This window comes from Heterodontus francisci, chromosome 2 (assembly GCF_036365525.1).
Source record: "Heterodontus francisci isolate sHetFra1 chromosome 2, sHetFra1.hap1, whole genome shotgun sequence".
NCBI lineage: Eukaryota > Metazoa > Chordata > Chondrichthyes > Heterodontiformes > Heterodontidae > Heterodontus > Heterodontus francisci.
Window position 1 is genome coordinate 150,918,634 of NC_090372.1, and position 20,684 is coordinate 150,939,317.

The window sequence follows — 20,684 nt, forward strand, 5'->3', positions numbered from 1 at the left end:
GGCCGAAGGGCCTGTACTGTGCTGTTCTATGTTAGATAAATTGCACAATTTAGTCATCTGGCCTTTGTGACGCGTCCATTGTTACGGTTTTCCCAAAGCCCAGAATTATGGGCTTTGCAGTAACAACCACTAGCAAAAGTGAGATCTTAAATGCCTGCAAGGAAAATCAGGGTGCTAAGTCATTGAAATCATTAAAAGTTTTCTCTTGTACCCAATTGTAGCATCCAGGTCAATTTTGCACCATCTAAATATTTTGCATCCATTGCCCTGACAGATTATTCCAGACAGTTTGCTCTAAGAAGTTCTTCCTGATTTTAATTTCCTTTTATGCCTTGTTCTACCTTTCACACATTGAAGTAATTTTCTGGGCTTACCTTATTTATATGTTTACAAATTCCTTATAACTGCCTTTTTATCCATGAAGCTTGTACGTCTTTCATCTTTCCCAATAGGTCGCCATCTTAACAGTTAGGATCAGTTTACTTTCTTTGCTCATTGTACTTTTTCCAATGTACATGTGGGCATAGTGCCCAAAACTGAGGTACTCTTGTATGGTCTGGCCAGTGCATTGTAAAGCTTGAATGTCACTTAGACTTGTTTTTACAGCATATATTTTAATATCTCATCAATGTTAGACAAAGTTTTGTCACATGACACTTTTGAAGTAATATGTGTTGTAATCCAGGTTTTCTGCACTAATTCATTTCCATTCAGTATATTATGTCCTCGTCTCTTATGGATTTTGTGCAATTTAAACACTTGCATGCTTTTTTTAAAAAAAAGTTTGTTTATCCACTCATTACCGGCAGATGAATAATTAATGTTATCAGTTAAAATGATGTCAAAAGCAGATTACATTTTCTACAACAAAAACAAGAAATGCTGGATTCACTCAGCAGGTCTGGCAGCATCTGTGGAAAGAGAAGCAGAGTTAACGTTTCGGGTCAGTGACCCTTCTTCGGAACCCTTTTTCTACATCCTGTCAGAAAATCAACTAAGCTTCACCCCACTAAGGCTTAATCCTTGGGGCTCAAGTTTGTCTGAGGCAGATGTCTCTGCTCCTAGTATGGCCCTGAGCAAAAACATGAGATGCATTTATTTCTCGCAGTCCTGCTCTGCTGCTTTCTTAGTCACACCGAGGCCTTGTGTGCCCAGACAGCACCTGGTACGTTCTGACTGACAGCAACATGTTCCTGGGCTACCCTGCCTTGTCTGTTTCTGGACATTGGGTACCTTTGGTGTTCAGCCTAACCTGAGACCTGGACCCCTGGTTCATTCTTAACAGTCAGGTGCACATGCATGTATTAGTGTGTATGGAGTGCAGTTGGCAAATAGTCAAAAGTAGCTATAACATTGTATACTAGTTTCAGGCTGGAAATGTACCTTTTTAGCTGGGAACAGAACAAAAGAGTGGTCTGATGGCTGAGGATGGTCTAGGGCATGCTTCTTGTCCCATACTCCCATGATCTGAAACCTTCAGCTCCCAATGCTCATAAGATTTTAGATTTCCCCTTACTTCTGAACCATCACCGAATACTGCCAGACACACTACCCCTCTTTTCACCCACAATTTCTGCTACCCTCCACATATCTACCTCTGGTCTGCCACATGAAGCTTTTCATCATCCAGTGTATCCTGGGGTTTTTTGACGAGTAAGGAGTAAATACACAGGTAAAGAAACATAAATTTTAATCAAAGCAACTCATGTACAGTTTTTACAGAAGGGTCGCAGGATTTGATCTCCCAAACAGTTTAAAATCCAGTACAACATAAATATAAAAGCAAAATACTGCAGATGCTGGAAATGTGAAATAAAAACAGAAAATGCTGGAAATACTCAGGTCAGGCAGCATCTGTGGAGAGAGAAGCAGGCGTTTCAGATCTGTGACCGTTCATCAGAACAACATAAATATAATTTATTCAGCACCATTAAATTTGTGTCCCAGTAATACGTTGAGTTATATGGCATAACATCCATATTGCTCTATTTGAGTTGTTTCTCCCCTCCTCCTCCTCTTTTTTCCCCCCCCCCCCCCCCCCCGCCCCTGCCATGCCCCATTAGAATCATAGAATGTTTAAGGCACAGAAAGAGGCCACTTGGCCGTTATAGGAAAACAAACTCCAATGGAAGTTGAGTTTTTTTTGGGTAAAGGTTGCTGGTGTAACTAAGCACATGTTTACATAAATTATTTAATAATTATGCAGCTTATCACACTACCAAATCCCAACTTTTCTGTCCCTCAAACCTGTTAACCACCCCATCTTTCCCACCCACCCACCACCCCCAAGTGCTGCCAGAACTCAGAATCTAACCCTTCCCACTCACGACAAGCAATGTTATGGGTGGAACCTCACATTCTGTTAAAAGTTTAAAACTGTTTTAAAATGCTAGGTGCTTCTGAACTGTAATGAGAAACTGACAGACATTCCTGCCTGCCAGGTTTCCTGACCAAACTTATTTGGTTCCAGATTTTTCTTGCTTTAAAGGGACTGGCCATCTTAATCACAATTCCACCTTAGCAGCAGAACAATGCAACATTTAATCTGATTAGCAGTCAGTAGTACCATGGAAAATCTGCTCTTATCTAATACAATTCTATGTTTCTGAATCCAGGTCACCTATGTAGCTCAAACACTAGTGGCTGAGCCCCAAGGTATCCCACTCCGTACTCTTTCTCCCCGTACCTGACCTATTTTTTCTACCGAGTACTTATTGTTTGCTACCATTCAGCCAGTTTCTTGTGCGTTCCTAGAATTATCACAGCTTTGAGTTTCACTATTTTTGTGTAGAACTTTATCAAAAGCTTTTTGAAAGTCCAGGTGCACTACATAAGGCTTACTGCAGCCCACTTGTGTTGTCACTTCCTCAAAGATGCTGAAGTTTGCCAAGGTTTTCCTCTTCTGAATCTATGCTGCCTGTTTTTAAACAAAGTTATTGTTCTGCAGCTTATGCCTGATTCAATTCCATTATTTTTGCATGGAATGGAAGCTAAGAGCAATCGATCTGTATTTGCCTTCATCTGTGTTGTGTACTATTTTGAATGTGGGCACCATATTAGGCTGTTCCCTATCTTCTCGAGTGTGCCGTAATTCATTGGTGCCTCACACATCTACTTCCTTGTCTCTATCAGCACTCTGATTAATGCCAACTGTACATAGCATTATTTTTAGCTCATTCAGCCTGTCTAGAACAAAACCAACGCAAAATGCTGCGGATGCTGGAAATCTGGAGAGAGTAAAAGAGTCCACTGAGCGAGGGAAGGACTCCTGGCCAAAGAAAAGCGCAGTGATGAAGGCAATGGGAAAAGAGCTCAGCATTGTGCCAAGCTTGAAATGTATTGAGGTGGGGACGTAAGGGGATGAAGCTGAGATCTTTAAGGACAGCGTTCGGGGGTCAGAGCAGGGAAGATCGGAGGGTATTGTGAATGCATGGCAAGGGGTAACATTGGAAGCATGGATGAGGTCACTAAATGAAGTAGTGCAACTGTGGTATACTTGGACTAATTAATAAGCAATGGTCACCTATATAGAATGTGGCCTTGTCAGAAATTCTTGCAAGAGGGAGAGATCATGAGCCTCATAACAAACTCTGGAGACCCAAATGTCTAGGTACCTAGTCTCTGACTACCACGCGATTTGTAGGATCCTATTGTTTGAGCATGCATTTGATCTGAAAATTTTTAATGATCTGAATTTTTTATGGCCTTGGTGTTAGTAAAATTCAATAGGCTATATGTTGCAGACTAACAATTCACTTTCTAAGGTGATGAGGCTGTAGTACTCTTCAGGACAGTTCAGTGTTTTAAGGATTTTCTTTTTTAAAATCTAAATTTGCTTTTCAAGCAGAAAACCAAATTATGTATTGGGTTCTTTTTATAAAAAAAAATCTTTTGTCTCATGCTGGGAAATTCTGTAATGGAACATTTGTCATGGTGTATGCAACACAAAGATGAGCAAAATGGACCTGATTTTAAAACTTTAAGCATGCTAAGTGGTCCTAAGAATACTGCTGAAATGAAGATTTGGAACTTCATTTAGAGCCTGCTAATTTGAGATCCAAGAAGCTGCTTTCAAAATAGCTATTTGATTTGCTATTTTGATCTCGATTTCTGTAAATCAGTTTTGCTTGGTGTTGACAAAAAAATAGTGGTTGTGACTGCAGACAACAAGGTCAAAGAGTTGGTGTTGATTTTAACCAGCTTGGAGCAGTCTAGTCGAGTCCTCAATTAATAAAAGTGCCCCTTTTGTAACTACTTTCTTAATGACAATCTGTTATACCTCCCAGATTTCTCCATGCATAATCTTAGATAAATGTAGTGTAAATAAAAGCTTACATAAAGCAAACGTATTTGTATCTTTCAGTAAGATACATGAAGCTTTCATGCTTTGTTGACAAATTTTGTTTCTGCAGTGTCCACTTCAGAAATATTGCAATTTTTTAATTGCACCAACACATTAATACGCTAATGCATTATTTTGTTTTAGCTGCTTTCCTAACTCAAACTGTGTGCCTGGATGACACAACTGTGAAATTTGAAATATGGGACACAGCAGGACAAGAAAGATATCACAGCTTGGCCCCCATGTACTATCGAGGAGCACAGGCTGCCATAGTGGTGTACGACATTACAAATGATGTAAGTGGAATTATACAACCATGCTACAGAGCTACGTTCTTCATTTTGAAGTGTTCCAAAATGTTATTTCTAGTAAATGTGCAAAATTCAAACTTTGTCATTTCACTTAAGGCTGAGCCCCAAGGTATTTTGTTGGTTGTATGAATGGTACTAAAATGTTAAGATCCTGTGTGTCATGTAGAAAGCACCACATTTGGGGGAAAGATTCAGCTCAACTGTCTGCTGGTATTACCAGGTAGCAACAAAAGGCTAAAGGGAGATATTTAATTAGTGGTCAAATGTGCTGTAGTGTCCTTAGAGTAGCACAAAGTAAACTGTGAAACTGATAACTTCAGTCCATCAGCTAAAAACTGAGCAGGGTAATTTCAGTGCCTTGAGACTTTGAAAAATATTTTAAGATGCAGGGATAAAAATATGGCAAGCTTGATGGTTGCTACATAGGAAAGTGAGAGTTTCTCCCAAAATCATGCCTATCCTACTTATTGACTTGTAACTCCAGATGCTGATTTGTTTCATTCTTTATTTCAATTTTTTCTAGTTTTTCCTTTGTTCAATTCTTGAAGTGGAGTATAGGTTAAGGATTTATTTTGGACCATTGTATTTTCCATGTTATGTATAGCAAAATATACTTCAAAAATATTTAAATAAAATAATTGACTGCATTGAGTTGGATCTCTCTCATTGCTAGAGATTTTTTTTTGATGAGGCAGATAGGCTGGCGTTGTTTTCTTTGGAGCGGAGAAGGCTCAGGGGGGACCTGATTGAGGTATACAAAATTGAGGGGCATTGATAGGATAGATAGGAAGAAACTTTTTCCCTTAGCGGAGAGGTCAATAACTAGGAGGCATAGATTTAAGGGAAGGGGCAGGAGGTTTAGAGGGGAGTTGAGGAGGAATTTTTTCTCACAGGGTGGTTGGAATCTGGAACACACTGCCTGAAGGGGTGGTAGAGGCAGGAACATCGCGACATTCAAGAAATATTTAGATGAGCACTTGAAACGCCATAACATACAAGGCTACGAGCCAAGTGCAGGGAAATGGGATTAGTTAGGACGGGTGCTTGATGGTTGGCTCAGGCGCGTTGGGCCGAAGGGCCTGTTTCTGTGCTGTAAAACTCTATGACTCTATCCTCTTTAAACTTTAGTGATGTGCACCCCTCCCACCCCCTCCAAATCTTCAGTATATACTCATCACTCTAGAATTGTCCTATCCTGGGATCATACTTAGCTCTGGATGCAAATTTTTTGACATTTTTGGAAATCCTACAGTTCGGGTGGTCTGACTAACTGGAGAGCCAGTTGTAGAATTTCAATGCAAGCAATAAAACTTGCATTTATTTAGAAATGTCAATAAGTCTATCATTCTATTATAGAAGTAATACTTCAGACAGTAACTTGTACCTTTTAAAATTTGCAGTTCATTTTTAGATTCTTTCCTTTAATCTATTTAGTTTTCCATTATTGATTTATTCAAGATTCGGTTGAAGGAATTAGTATTTGGATGAATGGTTTATTGACTTCTGCAGAGGTAAAAGTTGGCTGTATGACAAAGGCTAAATTGAGCAGAGGCCTAATGGTGCATCTAAAAAAACTCATTCTATGAAAACATACCAATGTGAGGAGTATCCTGTCCTACATCCAGACTTGAGCCAGATCCAGTTGGTTTGTTTTGAATTTTGAGGTATAGAGTATTTAATTGGCAATCATACAGTTCTTCCATTTTTTTTTTTGAGGAACCACATACATTTCTGGTGTAATGCCCAAGAATTTAACATTTCTGGAAATATTGCAGCTATAAGTATGCATTCACAAGTTCTAGGCATGTTTTTGCATGTGTGTATACTGAGCCTTGGGATTGTTAGTCGATTCTTTTATTGTAAATGTTTCTTTTTAACTTCTCATTCCGATTCCTTTGGGTTTATAGGATGTATAACCTGTGTAAGTTTCTTGTAAGGTTTCCAAGCTGTCTTCTACATTATGACAATCACAGGATAATTGTGGCCATCTTCTATTCATCCAGAAAGTTGAAGTCAACTATTGCAGAAACTAATTGCTTCTTAAATACTACCAATCTTTTAGCCTCCACTGCTATGTCTGGAGGTTTATTCCATCTGTCACATTGTGATGAATTTCCTGATACCAATCCAAAATTTCTCTTGCTACTTGAAAATTGTGATCCTTTGTTCTACATTTGCACTTTAGTGTAAAGTCATTTTGTTATATTTTATATACCATTTGCTATCTTGTCTGACTCGACAAGGTCACCTCCTTTCAAGGTTGAAAAGCCTTTGCTTCTCTAGTCTTCCTCATAACTCCGATCTCTTAACGCTAGGGATCAGTGTCATGGCTCTTCCCTGTACTGCATTGCTACTTCATTGTCTCCCTTGTATTTTGATGGCCAGAACTGCATGTAGCACCGAATGTGTGCTCTGACCAAATCTGACAGTTTGATTGTGACTTCTGCTGACTTTTATTCTATCAAATTCTTAATCACACCAACAAATTATATTGGTTTTGTTTATCGCTAATCTGCAGTCGTTGGATACGTTTGAGCTCCAAGTCTACTAAAATCCTTGGGTCTCTGTTTCACTCTTTCACAATCCATGGAACACTTACATTGTTCATTTTCCTCCACGTACAGTACTTTTTTTTTATTCGTTCATGGGATGTGGGCGTCGTTGGCTAGGCCAGCATTTATTGCTCATCCCTAATTGCCCTTGAGGAGGTGGTGGTGAGCTGCTGCCTTGAACCGCTGCAGTCCATGTGGGGAGGTACTCCTACAGTGCTGTTAGGAAGGGAGTTCCAGGATTTTGACCAGAGACAGTGAAGGAACGGTGATGTATTTCCAAGCTAGGATGCTATGTGGCTTGGAGGGAAATTTGCAGGTGGTGGTGCTCCCATGCTTCTGCTGCCCTTGTCCTTCTAGGTGGTAAAAGTCGCGGGTTTGGAAGGTGCTGTCTAAGGAGCCTTGGTGCATTGTTGCAGTGCATCTTGTAGATGGTACACAGTGCTGCTTCAGTCTTGTGTTAAAATTCATCAGTCGTTCTGCCAATTACCTATTTTCTGTCATTTATTCTGTAATTCTGACTGCCTGCTTCAAATCAACTGCCAAATCTAGTTTGGTATCATATTTGGCCAATTTGCATTGAGTTTCTTAATCTGTCACTGAACTAAATTCGAAACAGTCGTGATTGCTATAAGTGGCCACAGTACTCTCCTGCCAACCTAACATAAAGTGCCCATTGCTTTCTATTCTTGAGCTAATTTCATATTAATTTGCACAATTTACCTTGAAACCCCAGCTTTGAATTTAGCCTTTTGTATGCAACTTTCAGATTCATTTTGGAAATCTAGGTATATCATATTGTAGGGTTTCCATAGTCCATTTGTGATGTCGTTGTTCTCAAAAATAAATAGTCAAGTGGATTGATCAGGCAAGATCCACCCCGTCTAAATCTCTGATTGCTGTTTAAGATTATGACAGTTTAGAAAAGCATACTCCTGATACCATTATTTTATGTAGTTGTAAATTAAGACTAATTGATCTGGAATTGCCTGTTCTGTTTTGTAACCCTTTTTGTAATTCTGCACAATATTGGCCTGTTTACCAATTGTCGTATCTCCCCAGTGATTCCCCTCAAATCTCCATAGTCTTTCTCTGCATTCTGGGGATAAATACCATCTATCTCTGGAGATTTTTGTTTTGAGCTGTTTTCAGTCTGACTGAGATTTCACCTCATTTATTTCAGATGAGAACATTAGCTTGCTCTCTTGTTTCCAAGAGAATAAGTAGATCAGATCAGTCTGCCTCATTGTCTCTTATTTTGAAGGTTTAAATTTAATTCAAAGCCAGACTGAGTTTCAAAGACTTGTAGCTAAACTGTTAATTCTTAAAGGCGGTACTTTTTAAAAAGAAAAAAGTTTGAGTTGGGTACCAGTTAATTCTTTTCCAAGACATGGGATCTTTAAAGTTTGAAATGCAGTCTACCTACCAGTACTGTTGTTTTGGAGCCTCTTGACCGTATATGTTTCTAGAAATACAATACATTCTGTAATTAGTGTTCCTTATGGGTATGATTACAGATTCCTCACTTGTAATCTCCTCAAGGAAGCAATAGTCCTTTTAAATAATCCTCCACTGTCAAATAACTGGTTCTTTGAGATCTTTTAAATGTGTTTTTGAAGCTGGATTGCACCTTTCTGAAAAGGCAGGTGTACTGTTGTACAATATATCAAATTGGCACGGTTTCCCTCGAGTTATGTATAATTCAGTGAACGTCATGGCCACCTTCTTTCACAGGTGGATTGTCTCTTGACTTCTAGAAAATATTCCATTGCAATGAAAAAGGTTTATTTTGTTGGAGCAATCACTGTAGTAAACCTTGCTTTATTTGCAGCAATTAATTGGTGAAACCTCAAATTTAACTCAATAGATTTACCAGCTATTACAGCTTTCTGCCCCTTTAGTAGACAGAAAATTCCATATGCAAGAATTGAGTCAGAAACGGACCCTGGAAAAGCTGGTCATTCACCTGTCCCTTGACCTCGTGGTAGGATTAATTTTGTGCTCTTAAATTTATATCTTTATGACCTAAAACTCAGGTTTTTTAAAATGCTTGAATCTGACTTTAGTTTCAGCACAAAACTTTAGGTTGTCACTTTTGTTTATTTGTCATTCAGAACTGTGTGAGCCATACTGTTTATATCTGTTACACCTGGCAGGCAAACAGCCAACAAGCAGTATTAAAGCATGGCACTCCCTTTCTGAGATGACCATGTTGAATAACCCTTGTAATCGTAACCAAATAAGTGCTTGGAATTTTTTTCTAACAATGTTTCTCAGAAAATTGGTCCTCAAGGCAGCTAGTTGTCCACCCCTTGTTTGGCATAAAAGTTCTTGTATATTTACTATTTCCCTTGTCAATTTCTTTTTCAGGACACTTTTGCACGGGCCAAGAATTGGGTTAAGGAGCTTCAGAGGCAAGCGAGTCCTAACATTGTAATAGCTTTAGCAGGGAACAAGGCTGATCTTGCTAACAAGAGAACAGTAGAGTTCCAGGTTTGTAAAAGATGAGCAATCTCTGCAGTGTGCAGTAAAAATTTCAAAACCGTTTGAGTTGGCTTTGAGCATGTGTAGTAAATGCTTTATATAGTGCATTTATCACAATGACAAACAACTAAAGACTTATTTGTTTAATAGAAATGTAAACTGGCAGCCTGTAACAATCTCTTTATAGATAGAGATAGATAAAACTTTCCCTCAACAAATTTGTGTCTGCTGTAGATACCTTCTCTGGTTCGATTGTCACAGTTGCTCTCATAAGCAGTCTGAGCTGCTTACCTTTTATGGAAGTTGACTGTCACTGCCCAATAGCTGCTTGTGTGATAGTGCAGCCTAGGGTGTAACAATAATCCCCTGTGACCTGAACTAGATATTTATCTTCACATGTACTACTTGATCTCTGATGGCATGCCAAGCAAATGTTTGGTGAGGTGAGGCTTCATAATGAATTATTAAGCTGCTTTATTTCAAACATATGAAAAAGATGGGCAGCAACCAGCTGGTCTATTTCTGTCCTGATCAGCCATCTTGCAACTGGGCAACTAAGTGCCCAAAGCTCACCACCCATCAGCCACATAGTCTCCTAGGAAAAAGAATTTTGGGAAATTCCTCTCTGACTCCCAAAAGCGATCAAAAATTTTAGATGTTTGGCCGCCACCAACCACAACTGTCATCCTTATGATCTCAACCACTGGAGAGTTTACCCCAATTCTCATTAATTTCTGTTTTACTTGGTGACACAGTCAAGTTGAAATTTGCCACAATGTCAGTCACTTGCCTCATCTCTGGAATTCAGCTTTTGTGTCCATGTTTGGACCAAAACTGTAATGAGGTCTGGAGCTGAGTGCCTTGGCAGAAGTCAAGCTAAACATCGATGATCAGGTCATTGGTGAGGAAGTTCTGCTTAATAGCAGTTTAAACGATTTGCTGATCATTGGGAGTAGGTTGATGAGCCAATTGGCTGGATTGAATTTGCCCTGTTTTGTGAATGGAAAATACTTGGATAATTTTCCATATTGGTAGGTGCTAGTGTTGTAGCTGTGGTCAGTTAGTCTATTGGCATTCATTGTGCAAGCAGCACTTGAAGAATTCTCATTTGATATGTTGGAAAATTGTTTTTAGTTTATGATTTATATAAATGTTATACTGCTTGAGTATTGAATTTCCTTCTGCCAGTGCAGACTTTATATATCTTTAATGTCCACAAGAATGGCATTCTCCAAAGTGTTTTTTGCAAACCACATTACACAAAGAAATATTTGTTCTGTGACAGAAAAACTGGATGTATTCCAATTATGTCTTTTAAAACAGGACAAAATGGTTGCTGTAGTTCTCTATACAGGCTCCAAGAAAACTCTTTTTCTAACTAATTGATCTGTTTTATAGGAAGCACAGTCTTATGCAGATGACAACAGCTTATTGTTCATGGAGACATCTGCAAAGACTTCAATGAATGTGAATGAAATATTTTTGGCAATAGGTAAGCTTGATCACATTGAAAGGAACTTTCTACAAATTGCAGTCTTAGTGCAATAAGATTTCATTAAAAACAGAGTCTGCATATTAAGTATTGGAATAAAAAGATGCCTGTGCAAGTTTCTGGACAGTATAATTCAGAAGTGTAAACTCATTTTATTATATTTCATTTAATTTTTTTATTAATATCATTAAATGGGAGGAGCAATTAAGCCAAATGCAAAATACTGCAGATACTCGAGTGTCTAATAAAAAACAGGAAATGTTGGAAACTCTCAGCAGGTCTGTAGAGAGAGGAACCGAATTGATGCTTCATGACATTGACCTTTCATCAGAACTGGAAAAAGTTACAGATGTAATTGGCTTTAAATGCAGGGGTGGTGCAGGAAAGAACAAAAAGGGAGGTCTGTGATAGGATGGAAGGCAGGAGAGAGTAAATAGCAAGAGGGATCTTGGTGTAAGGCAAAAGCAGATGGTAATAGGACAAGTAAAGGAACAAAAGATGAGTCGAGAAGAGGTGTAAATTCACAGAGCTGCTGTCCAAAAATAAAAGGGAATCGAGGTTATCTGATTGTTGAACTGTGTTGAATCTGGAAGGCTATAAAGTGTTTAATCGAAAGATGAGGTGCTGATCCTTTAGTTTAGCTTCACAGGAACAGTGTAGGAGGCAGAGGTCAGGGTGGAAGTGGGGCAGAGAATTAAAATGACAGGTTCTTTTAAGTTTCATAGGATTATTGTTCCCTCGCTAAAAGACTGTTCTGACCATCTACAGAGAAATTTAAAATTCAGTATTTCTAATGGGTAGGAGTGTGATGCACAAAAAAAAGGTCCTTTTAAACTGATAAACTGAAACATACTTAGTTTGGTATGGCATAAAAAGTGAAATGTTAGACTTTAATCTGTAACCTCATCCTTTCAGCAAAGAAATTGCCGAAGAATGAGCCTCAGAATACAGGACCAAGCAGCGGAAGAAGCAGAGGAGTAGATCTTCACGAACCCACCCAACAGACTAAGAGCCAGTGCTGTAGTAACTAGGCCTGTTTCTATTGCAATTCCATTTTCAAGTATCCACCTCACTACTGCTTTGTAATGGAAAAACCGGTGTTAACAGATGATCCTCAACAATTGCAAAATTTAGAGGGGAAAGCATATAGTTACATTTCTAATACAAGATTTATGTCTTAACTTTTAAAATGTCAAGTGTTCTTCTCTTCAGTTGGTAGATGCATGCATCGCTCAATACAAGCATAAATTTTGCCTTCTGCAGGGATGAACTAATGAAAAGATAACCTTAAAACCTGCTTAAATCGGTTCAATTTAATGTAACAATTGAAATTTAAACCATTAACTGTATCCAATTGCTAACTAAGCAGTCACTATTTGGTTAATGCTGCTTAAGGTTTTATATTGGATGTACAGTAATTAAAACCAACAATCAATTTATTTATTAGAAATAACTTTAAAATGTTTAGTTCCTTCAGCAATCTGATCTGCAGATAGAATTACAATGGAATTGAACTCTATTTTGGCAGGTTGTTGTGTAAAAGTTGTACCACTCCTTGCACTAACATTTTTCTCATGTATATTCCCTCACTATCATTACTTTGCGATTACTCAGATCCATTTCTTGTAAATAAGGTATTATGACTTGGTCTACATTTACATAAACTTATCAGACTGCTCTGGTAGGAACGCTGTATTGGAAAAAATCATTAAAATGCAGAACTAATTGAAGTAGATCACATGATTTGCTCTAGAAGGGTTATGAAAATGTTATAATTATGATATAAATATGACATAGAGCACTCTACAGATGTATGTACTGTAAGTAATGACCATGTATTTCTTCATTAACTTTTTCCAACAAATTCCCAAATGTGTATTTTGTTACAGAATGTTTTTTTCCATCGTCATGCACAATTTTTTGTAGCTACAGTTTGCAGTACTGTGGACATAACTTCTAAAAGGTGAATTATCTGATGATAAACCAATAGCACAACGTGTAAAAATTTTTATGCCGTTTCATTAAAATGAAGCATCTAGCAAAAGGAGAAAGGGTAATGGCTTTGCATTTAACAATGGCAAACTAATAATGATTTTTTTAAAATGCAATAATCAAGACAGTAGTTATAATCTGATGTAAACTCTTCCTCCTTTGGCTCAATCTGTGTGAATAGTGTTTCAGAACTAAAATTAACATTTACAGGTTTTTGTATTTATTCACCTGTTAGAAATTGGATGTCTAATCAATTTGTTAAAATATACATGTAAATAAATATATTCAAAATGTTGGTGTTAAATCATTTTGAGAAATTTATGAACTGGAATGTTAGAAATATATTAAATCTGTCAAACATCTGAGACTCCATTTTCAAATGTCATGTGACCTCAAAGCTAAAGTTAAGTCCGTTTACCATACAGTTCCTGCTAGAACTTTGAGATTACTTGAGCTTAAACTTTTAATAAAGGATATTTAAGTCTTTTAAAATGGTTTTAGAAAGTTGAGCACAGTGACCTTTCAGTTAGGAATTCCTTAGAAACTGTAGAAGCTTGTTCATTTTTGGTTTTTGGTAATGCATTTCACCATATAAAATGTGTTGACATCATCGGGACCCACCCCCATGTCACTTCTGTTCCATATAAAAACCCAGGATCCGCTTAATAGCGGAGTTACTTTTCACCAGTTTTAAGAAGTTTCCAGCATTGAATTCTGAGCCATGCTATGCAGCTTTTGTTGAATTTGGGAGAAAGCAGTAGTTTTTTTTTATCTGAAGCGCTTAGTTTTAGTTATCTCTTACCTGGTTTCTTGCTAGTTAATTCCTTATATGCAAGCTTGAATGGGGCTGTGTATTTTAACTTAGATGCAAAATTGTCCATTTTGGGTATAAGCCTTTTCATGTGTTGGCATTTAGCAGGTCTAGTTTATATATTGAAATACTTGTGACTTGCTGCTAATCCAGCGATAAAAGGAACTTGCATTTATACAGCATCTTTCACAAACTTGGGACATCCCAAAGCACTTTACAGCAGCTAAAGTAATTTTCAAGTACAGTCACTGTTATAATGTAAGAAATGCAGAGACAGCAGGCTGCATCATCTTGTCATGACACTGTGATCTTGAGCCCGGCAGCTCATGATCATATGTAGGGTGGTCGCCCCTCTCCCCACCCCACATATCACATGGTGGGGGTGGCCAGTTTCTGCACTGGTTCTATTTTCAAAGGGTTGCCAACCCTGTGAAGAAACTGCAGAGTTGGCCTTGTTTCTCTCTTTCTCTGTCTTTTCCCTCCCCCCCCCCCCCCCCCCCCGCCAAAATAAAAACTACACTACCAATGCAGAGTTGACCCCCTCTTTCTCTTTTCCCCTCTTTTCTCCCCCCCCCCCCCACCACACCAACACACAACAAATGTAGAGTTCCAACCCCCTCCCCCCAGCTTTTCCCTGCACGGGAAAGCGCAAGTGCTGCACATTGCACTGAAGATCCAGAACTGCAGGTGAGATCGCTTTGGTTTTCTTTTAATTCATGCGAACAGGTAATTTAAATATGTAAAGTTGGGTCCCATTGCAGAGCAGCAGGGGGCCTGCCATGGAGCTTTGCTGCTGCTGGGAAAATCGGGCCTGCGTTGCATTCTATGGCAGGCTACTGCCGCTCCGATCTTCCGCCCTCCCCCTTCATGAAACACATCAGGCTGGGAACAAAATCCAGCCCAATTTGTGCACAAGGTCCAATAATTTGTAGCACCAACTGCATTGGCTTAGTAACCAATAATAGTTGTATTTGATGTTCAAAATTAGTTTAAACTTGGCAGTGTTAAATTTTCAATACTAAAGCTATCTACCTTTATGGCTAGCTGGGACTTTATTAGTAATTTTTTTCTCTAAATTATGAAGCATTTTGATATTGTCTTCCTACTTATTCTATTTCCTCTGGGGAATTATTTGAAGCAGGTGCTACAGGGTAATGGGGAAATGCAAAGAAATGTTGGATTGCCATAGAAAAATGTGATAGGTGAAATGGCCACTTGTGCTGTGAACTAGTGATAACGGGTAATGTAGTCTTATCTTGTCGGTTGACTATTGTGGTCATGCCCTAAGATACTGCACCTACTATAATTTTTCAGTTGCGATTCTAGTGTATGTCTCCTTGCTTATGAACTGTTATACTTTATAATTTTTTCAGGCTAAACATTTCACACTTTAAGATTGAAAAGTTGGAAATTAATGATCTCTGCTTTAGAAAACCTGCTTTAAAGCTGTCTAATAAGCTTCTAACTTATGGAAGCCCCTTATGATATGGGTGAATAATGTATGACCTTAAATATCAAATGCACTCCGGTTTAGGGGATATGACTAATGGTGACCAATCAAGATAAGAACAGACTAGCAATTCTATAGCATTTTTCATGACCTCGGGACATTTTTGAAGTGTTACTGTTGTAACAGAAAGCACAGCATCTAATTTGCATACAGCAATGTTCCACAAACAGCGATGAGGTTTTATTTTTGTAATGTTTGAGGGATAAAGATTGGCCAGACTACCAAGGAAGTGCAATGGGATTATATACAACCACCTGAGAGGTGAGACCGCCTCAGTTGAACGTGAGAAGAGACATTTGCCTGAGTGAGAGACATTGCCACAGTGAAGCTGGAATTTGGTGCACGAGATAAGTTCTGATAAGTTTTTTGTCCAGCTTAAATTTTAAATTAAGAGTCAGACTTTAACAAGACTATTTACCTAACCAGATTTTAATCAAGCAGCCAGCAGTGGCAGTTATCTGTCAATCAGTTGAAAGTGGTTAGAGTGGCGCAGTGGTTAGCACTGCAGCCTCACAGCTCCAGTGACCCGGGTTCAATTCTGGGTACTGCCTGTGTGGAGTTTGCAAGTTCTCCCTGTGTCTGCGTGGGTTTCCTCCAGGTGCTCCGGTTTCCTCCCACATGCCAAAGACTTGCAGGTTGATAGGTTAATTGACCATTATAAATTGCCACTAGTATAGGTAGGTGGTAGGGAAATATAGGGACAGGTGGGGATGTGGTAGGAATACGGAATTAGTGTAGGATTAGTATAAATGGGTGGTTGATGGTCGGCACAGACTCGGTGGGCCGAAGGGCCTGTTTCAGTGCTGTATCTCTAAACTAGACTAAAGGTTCAATAGGTGCTAATTATTGTAGCTGAGCTATAGAGGATACAAAAAACATTCCAGTAAAAGCTGCAAATCAGGAGGTGGAAGGAAGAGAGAAACTTGAAGTTACAAGCACCAGGGAAGTGGTTCTGACCAAACTGATGGAGCTGCAGGCTGATGAGTCCCCGGGTACTAGGGTCTAAAAAAAAAAGAGGTAGCTAATGTAGTTGGTGGTAATTTTTCAAAATTCACACATTCTAGAAAGGTTCCATCAGCCTGGAAAATAGCAAATATAACCCCTCTATTCAACGGGGGGGGGGGGGGGGGGGGGGGGTGGTGGTGGGAAGGCAGAAAACAGCTAACTATAGGCCAGTTAGCCTGACGTCTGTCATGGGGAAGGTGATGGAATCGATCATTAAGGAGGCTATAGCTGGGCAATTAGAAAAACTCAGGGTAATCAGGAATAATCAGCATAGCTTTGTGAAATGGAGATCATTTTTAACCAATTTATTGGTGTTCTTTGAAGGAGTAACATGTGCCATGGATAAAGGGGAGCCCATTGACGTACTGTACTTGGATTTCCAGAAGGCATTTGACAAGGTGCCACATGAATGATTATTACGCAAGTAGGAGTTCATGGTGTAGTGGGTAACATAGAGATAAGAAGAGCAAGGAGAGGACACGATAAGTCATTGGCGGATAGGATCAAGGAAAACCCTAAGGCTTTCTATAGGTATATCAGGAATAAAAGAATGACTAGAGATAGGTTAGGGCCAATCAAGGATAGTAGTGGGAAGTTGTGTGTGGAATCGGAGGAGATAGGGGAAGTGTTAAATGAATATTTTTCATCAGTATTTACAGTGGAGAAAGAAAAGGTTGTCGAGGAGAATACTGAGATACAGACTACTAGGCTAGATGGGATTGAGGTTCACAAGGAGGAGGTGTTAGCAATTTTGGAAAGTGTGAAAATAGATAAGTCCCCTGGGCCAGATGGGATTTATCCTAGGATTCTCTGGGAAGCCAGGGAGGAGATTGCAGAGCCTTTGTCCTTGATTTTTATGTCGTCATTGTCGACAGGAATAGTGCCGGAAGACTGGAGGATAGCAAATGTTGTCCCCTTGTTCAAGAAGGGGAGTAGAGACAGCCCTGGTAATTATAGACCTGTGAGCCTTACTTCGGTTGTGGGGAAAATGTTGGAAAAGGTTATAAGAGATAGGATTTATAATCATCTTGAAAAGAATAAGTTCATTAGAGATAGTCAGCACGGTTTTGTGAAGGGTAGGTCGTGCCTCACAAACCTTATTGAGTTTTTCGAGAAGGTGACCAAACAGGTGGATGAGGGTAAAGCCGTGGATGTGGTCTATATGGATTTCAGTAAGGCGTTTGATAAAGTTCCCCACGGTAGGCTATTGCAGAAAATACAGACGTATGGGATTGAAGGTGAATTAGTGCTTTGGATCAGAAATTGGCTAGCTGAAAGAAGACAGAGGGTGGTGGTTGATGGTAAATGTTCATCCTGGAGTATAGTTTCTAGTGGTGTACCGCAAGGATCTGTTTTGGGGCCACTGCTGTTTGTCATTTTTATAAATGACCTGGATGAGGGTGTAGAAGGGTGGGTTAGTAAATTTGCGGATGATACGAAGGTCGGTGGAGTTGTGGATAGTGCCGAAGGATGCTGTAGGTTACAGAGGGACATAGATAGGCTGCAGAGCTGGGCTGAGAGATGGCAAATGGAGTTTAATGCGGAAAAGTGTGAGGTGATTCACTTCGGAAGGAGTAACAGGATTGCAGAATACTGGCTAATGGGAAGATTCTTGGTAGTATAGATGAGCAGAGAGATCTTGGTGTCCAGGTACATAAATCCCTGAAAGTTGCCACCCAGGTTAATAGGGCTGTTAAGAAGGCATATGGTGTGTTAGCTTTTAGGGGGATCGAGTTCAGGAGCCACGAGGTCATGCTGCAGCTGTCCAGAAATCTGGTGCGGCCGCACCTGGAGTATTGCGTGCAGTTCTGGTCACCGCATTATAGGAAGGATGTGGAAGCTTTGGAAAAGGTGCAGAGGAGATTTACTAGGATGTTGCCTGGTATGGAGGGAAGGTCTTACGAGGAAAGGCTGAGGGACTTGAGGTTGTTTTCGTTAGAGAGAAGGAGGAGAAGAGGTGACTTAATAGAGACATATAAGATAATCAGAGGGTTGGACAGGGTGGATAGTGAGAGCCTTTTTCCTCGGATGGTGATGGCAAACACGAGGGGACATAGCTTTAAGTTGAGGGGTGATAGATATAGGACAGATGTCAGAGGTAGTTTCTTTACACAGAGAGTAGTAGGGGCGTGGAACGCCCTGCCTGCAGCAGTAGTAGACTCGCCAACTTTAAGGGCATTTAAGTGGTCATTGGATAGACATATGGATGAAAATGGAATAGTGTAGGTCAGATGGTTTCACAGGTCGGCGCAGCATCGAGGGCTGAAGGGCCTGTACTGCGCTGTAATGTTCTATGTTCTATGGAGAGAAGATTGGCCGGCTGGCAGAAAACAGAGTATGCATAAATGGGTGCTTTTCTGATTGGCAGGATGTGACGGGTGGAGTCCTGCAGCGGTCTGTGCTGGGGCCTCAACATTTTACAATTTATATCAATGACTTAGATGAGGGGAATGATGGCATGGTAGCTAAATTTGCAGATGACACAAACATAGGCACGAAAGTATGTTGTGAAGAGGATATAAGGAGCTTGCAGACTGATATAGATAGGATGAGTGAGTGGTCGAAAATCTGGCAGATGGAGCATAATATGGGAAAATGTAAAGTTCTTCACTTTGGCAGGAAAAATTAAAAAGCAGAGTATTACTTAAATGGAGAACGACTGCAGAACTTTGAGGTGCAGAGGGATCTAGGTGTTCTAGTGCATGCTAAAGTGTGGCTACCCAACCAGACCTGACCATGTGTCGGCTTCAGGTTGGGTCTGTCTTCTGGGTCCAGCATTCAGGCTCGGGTCGGGTCGGGCTGGACGTGGACAGTGCTGCCATGCTCTGGGAAGTAATCTTCAAATGAACACTCAGGATGTCAAGGCAGGAAATGTGCAGTCCAGACTCTGCACTCTGCAGTAAAGCCTGGCTACCCGACCAAACCTGACTCCATGTGTCAGGATTGGGTCGGGCATTTAAAAAATGCATTTAAAGTACTCGGGCCCAGGTCGGATTCGGGTTGGCTGTTGTTGGGTCGGGCCCGAGTCGGGTTTTAATTTTATACCCGAGCCAGGCTTTAGTGCATGCGTCACAAAAAGTTAGTATGCAGGTACAGCAAGTGATAAAGACTAATGGAATGCTATCCTTCATTACGAGAGGAATTGAAAATAAAAGTAAGGATGTTACGCTTCAATTATACAGGACATTGGTGAGACTGCATCTCGAAAACTATGTGCAGTTTTAGTCTCCTTATTTAAGGAAGGAGGCAGCTCGGAGGAGGTTTACTAGATACCAGGAATGAGCGTATTGTCTTATGAGGAAAGGTTGGACAGACTGGGCTTCTTTTCACTGGAGTTTAGAAGAGTGAGGGGAGACTTGATTGAAATTTATAAGACCCTGAATGATTTTGACAAGGTGGATGTGGAAAGGATGTTTCCTCTTGTGGGTGAGTCCAGAACTAGGGGGCACTGTTTTAAAATTAGGGGTTGCCCTTTTACGATAGAGATGAGGAATTTTTTCTGAGGGTTGTGCGATTTTGGAAATCTCTGCCTCAGAAGGTGGTGGAGGCGTGCTCATTGAATAATTTTAAGGCAGATATAGATAGATTTTTGTTAGGCAAGGGAATCAAAGGTTATTGGGGATAGCTGGGAATGTGGAATTCGAGACACAAACAGTGGCGCAGTGGTTAGCACCGCAGCCTCACAGCTCCAGGGACCCGGGTTCGATTCTGGGTACTGCCTGTGCGGAGTTTGCAAGTTCTCCCTGTGTCTGTGTGGGTGTCCTCTGGGTGCTCCGGTTTCCTCCCACATGCCAAAGACTTGCAGGTTGATAGGTTAATTGGCCATTATAAATTGCCCCTAGTATAGGTAGGTGGTAGGGAAATATATAGGGACAGGTGGGGATGTGATAGGAATATGGGATTAGTGTAGGATTAGTATAAATGGGTGGTTGATGGTCGGCACAGACTCGGTGGGCCGAAGGGCCTGTTTCAGTGCTGTATCTCTAAACTAAATCCTATTGAATAGCGGTGCAGGCTAGAGGGGCCGAATAGCCTCCATCTGCTCCTAATTCGTATCTTTGTAACATCTCTTCCTGAAGACAGCACCTCTGACAGTGCAGCATTCCCTCAGTATGGCACATAAGTGTCAGTTGAGATTTTATGCTCTGGAGAGGGGCTCCCAGAACCTGCTGACTCAGAGGCAAGGGT

General features: G+C 40.1%; 1 protein-coding gene across 1 annotated transcript in view; it reads left to right on the forward strand.

Moving 5' to 3' along the window:
* LOC137347472 (ras-related protein Rab-5C-like) overlaps nucleotides 1-13,464 on the forward strand; it is a 33,349-nt gene extending 19,885 nt beyond the window's left edge. Inside the window, exons 3-6 of the mRNA XM_068011920.1 lie at nucleotides 4,487-4,638; nucleotides 9,573-9,695; nucleotides 11,085-11,178; nucleotides 12,094-13,464. Coding sequence (XP_067868021.1) covers nucleotides 4,487-4,638; nucleotides 9,573-9,695; nucleotides 11,085-11,178; nucleotides 12,094-12,209 — 485 coding nt within the window. The 3' untranslated portion in view covers nucleotides 12,210-13,464. The remainder of the gene's footprint in view (nucleotides 1-4,486; nucleotides 4,639-9,572; nucleotides 9,696-11,084; nucleotides 11,179-12,093) is intronic.
* Nucleotides 13,465-20,684: the final 7,220 nt, after the last annotated feature.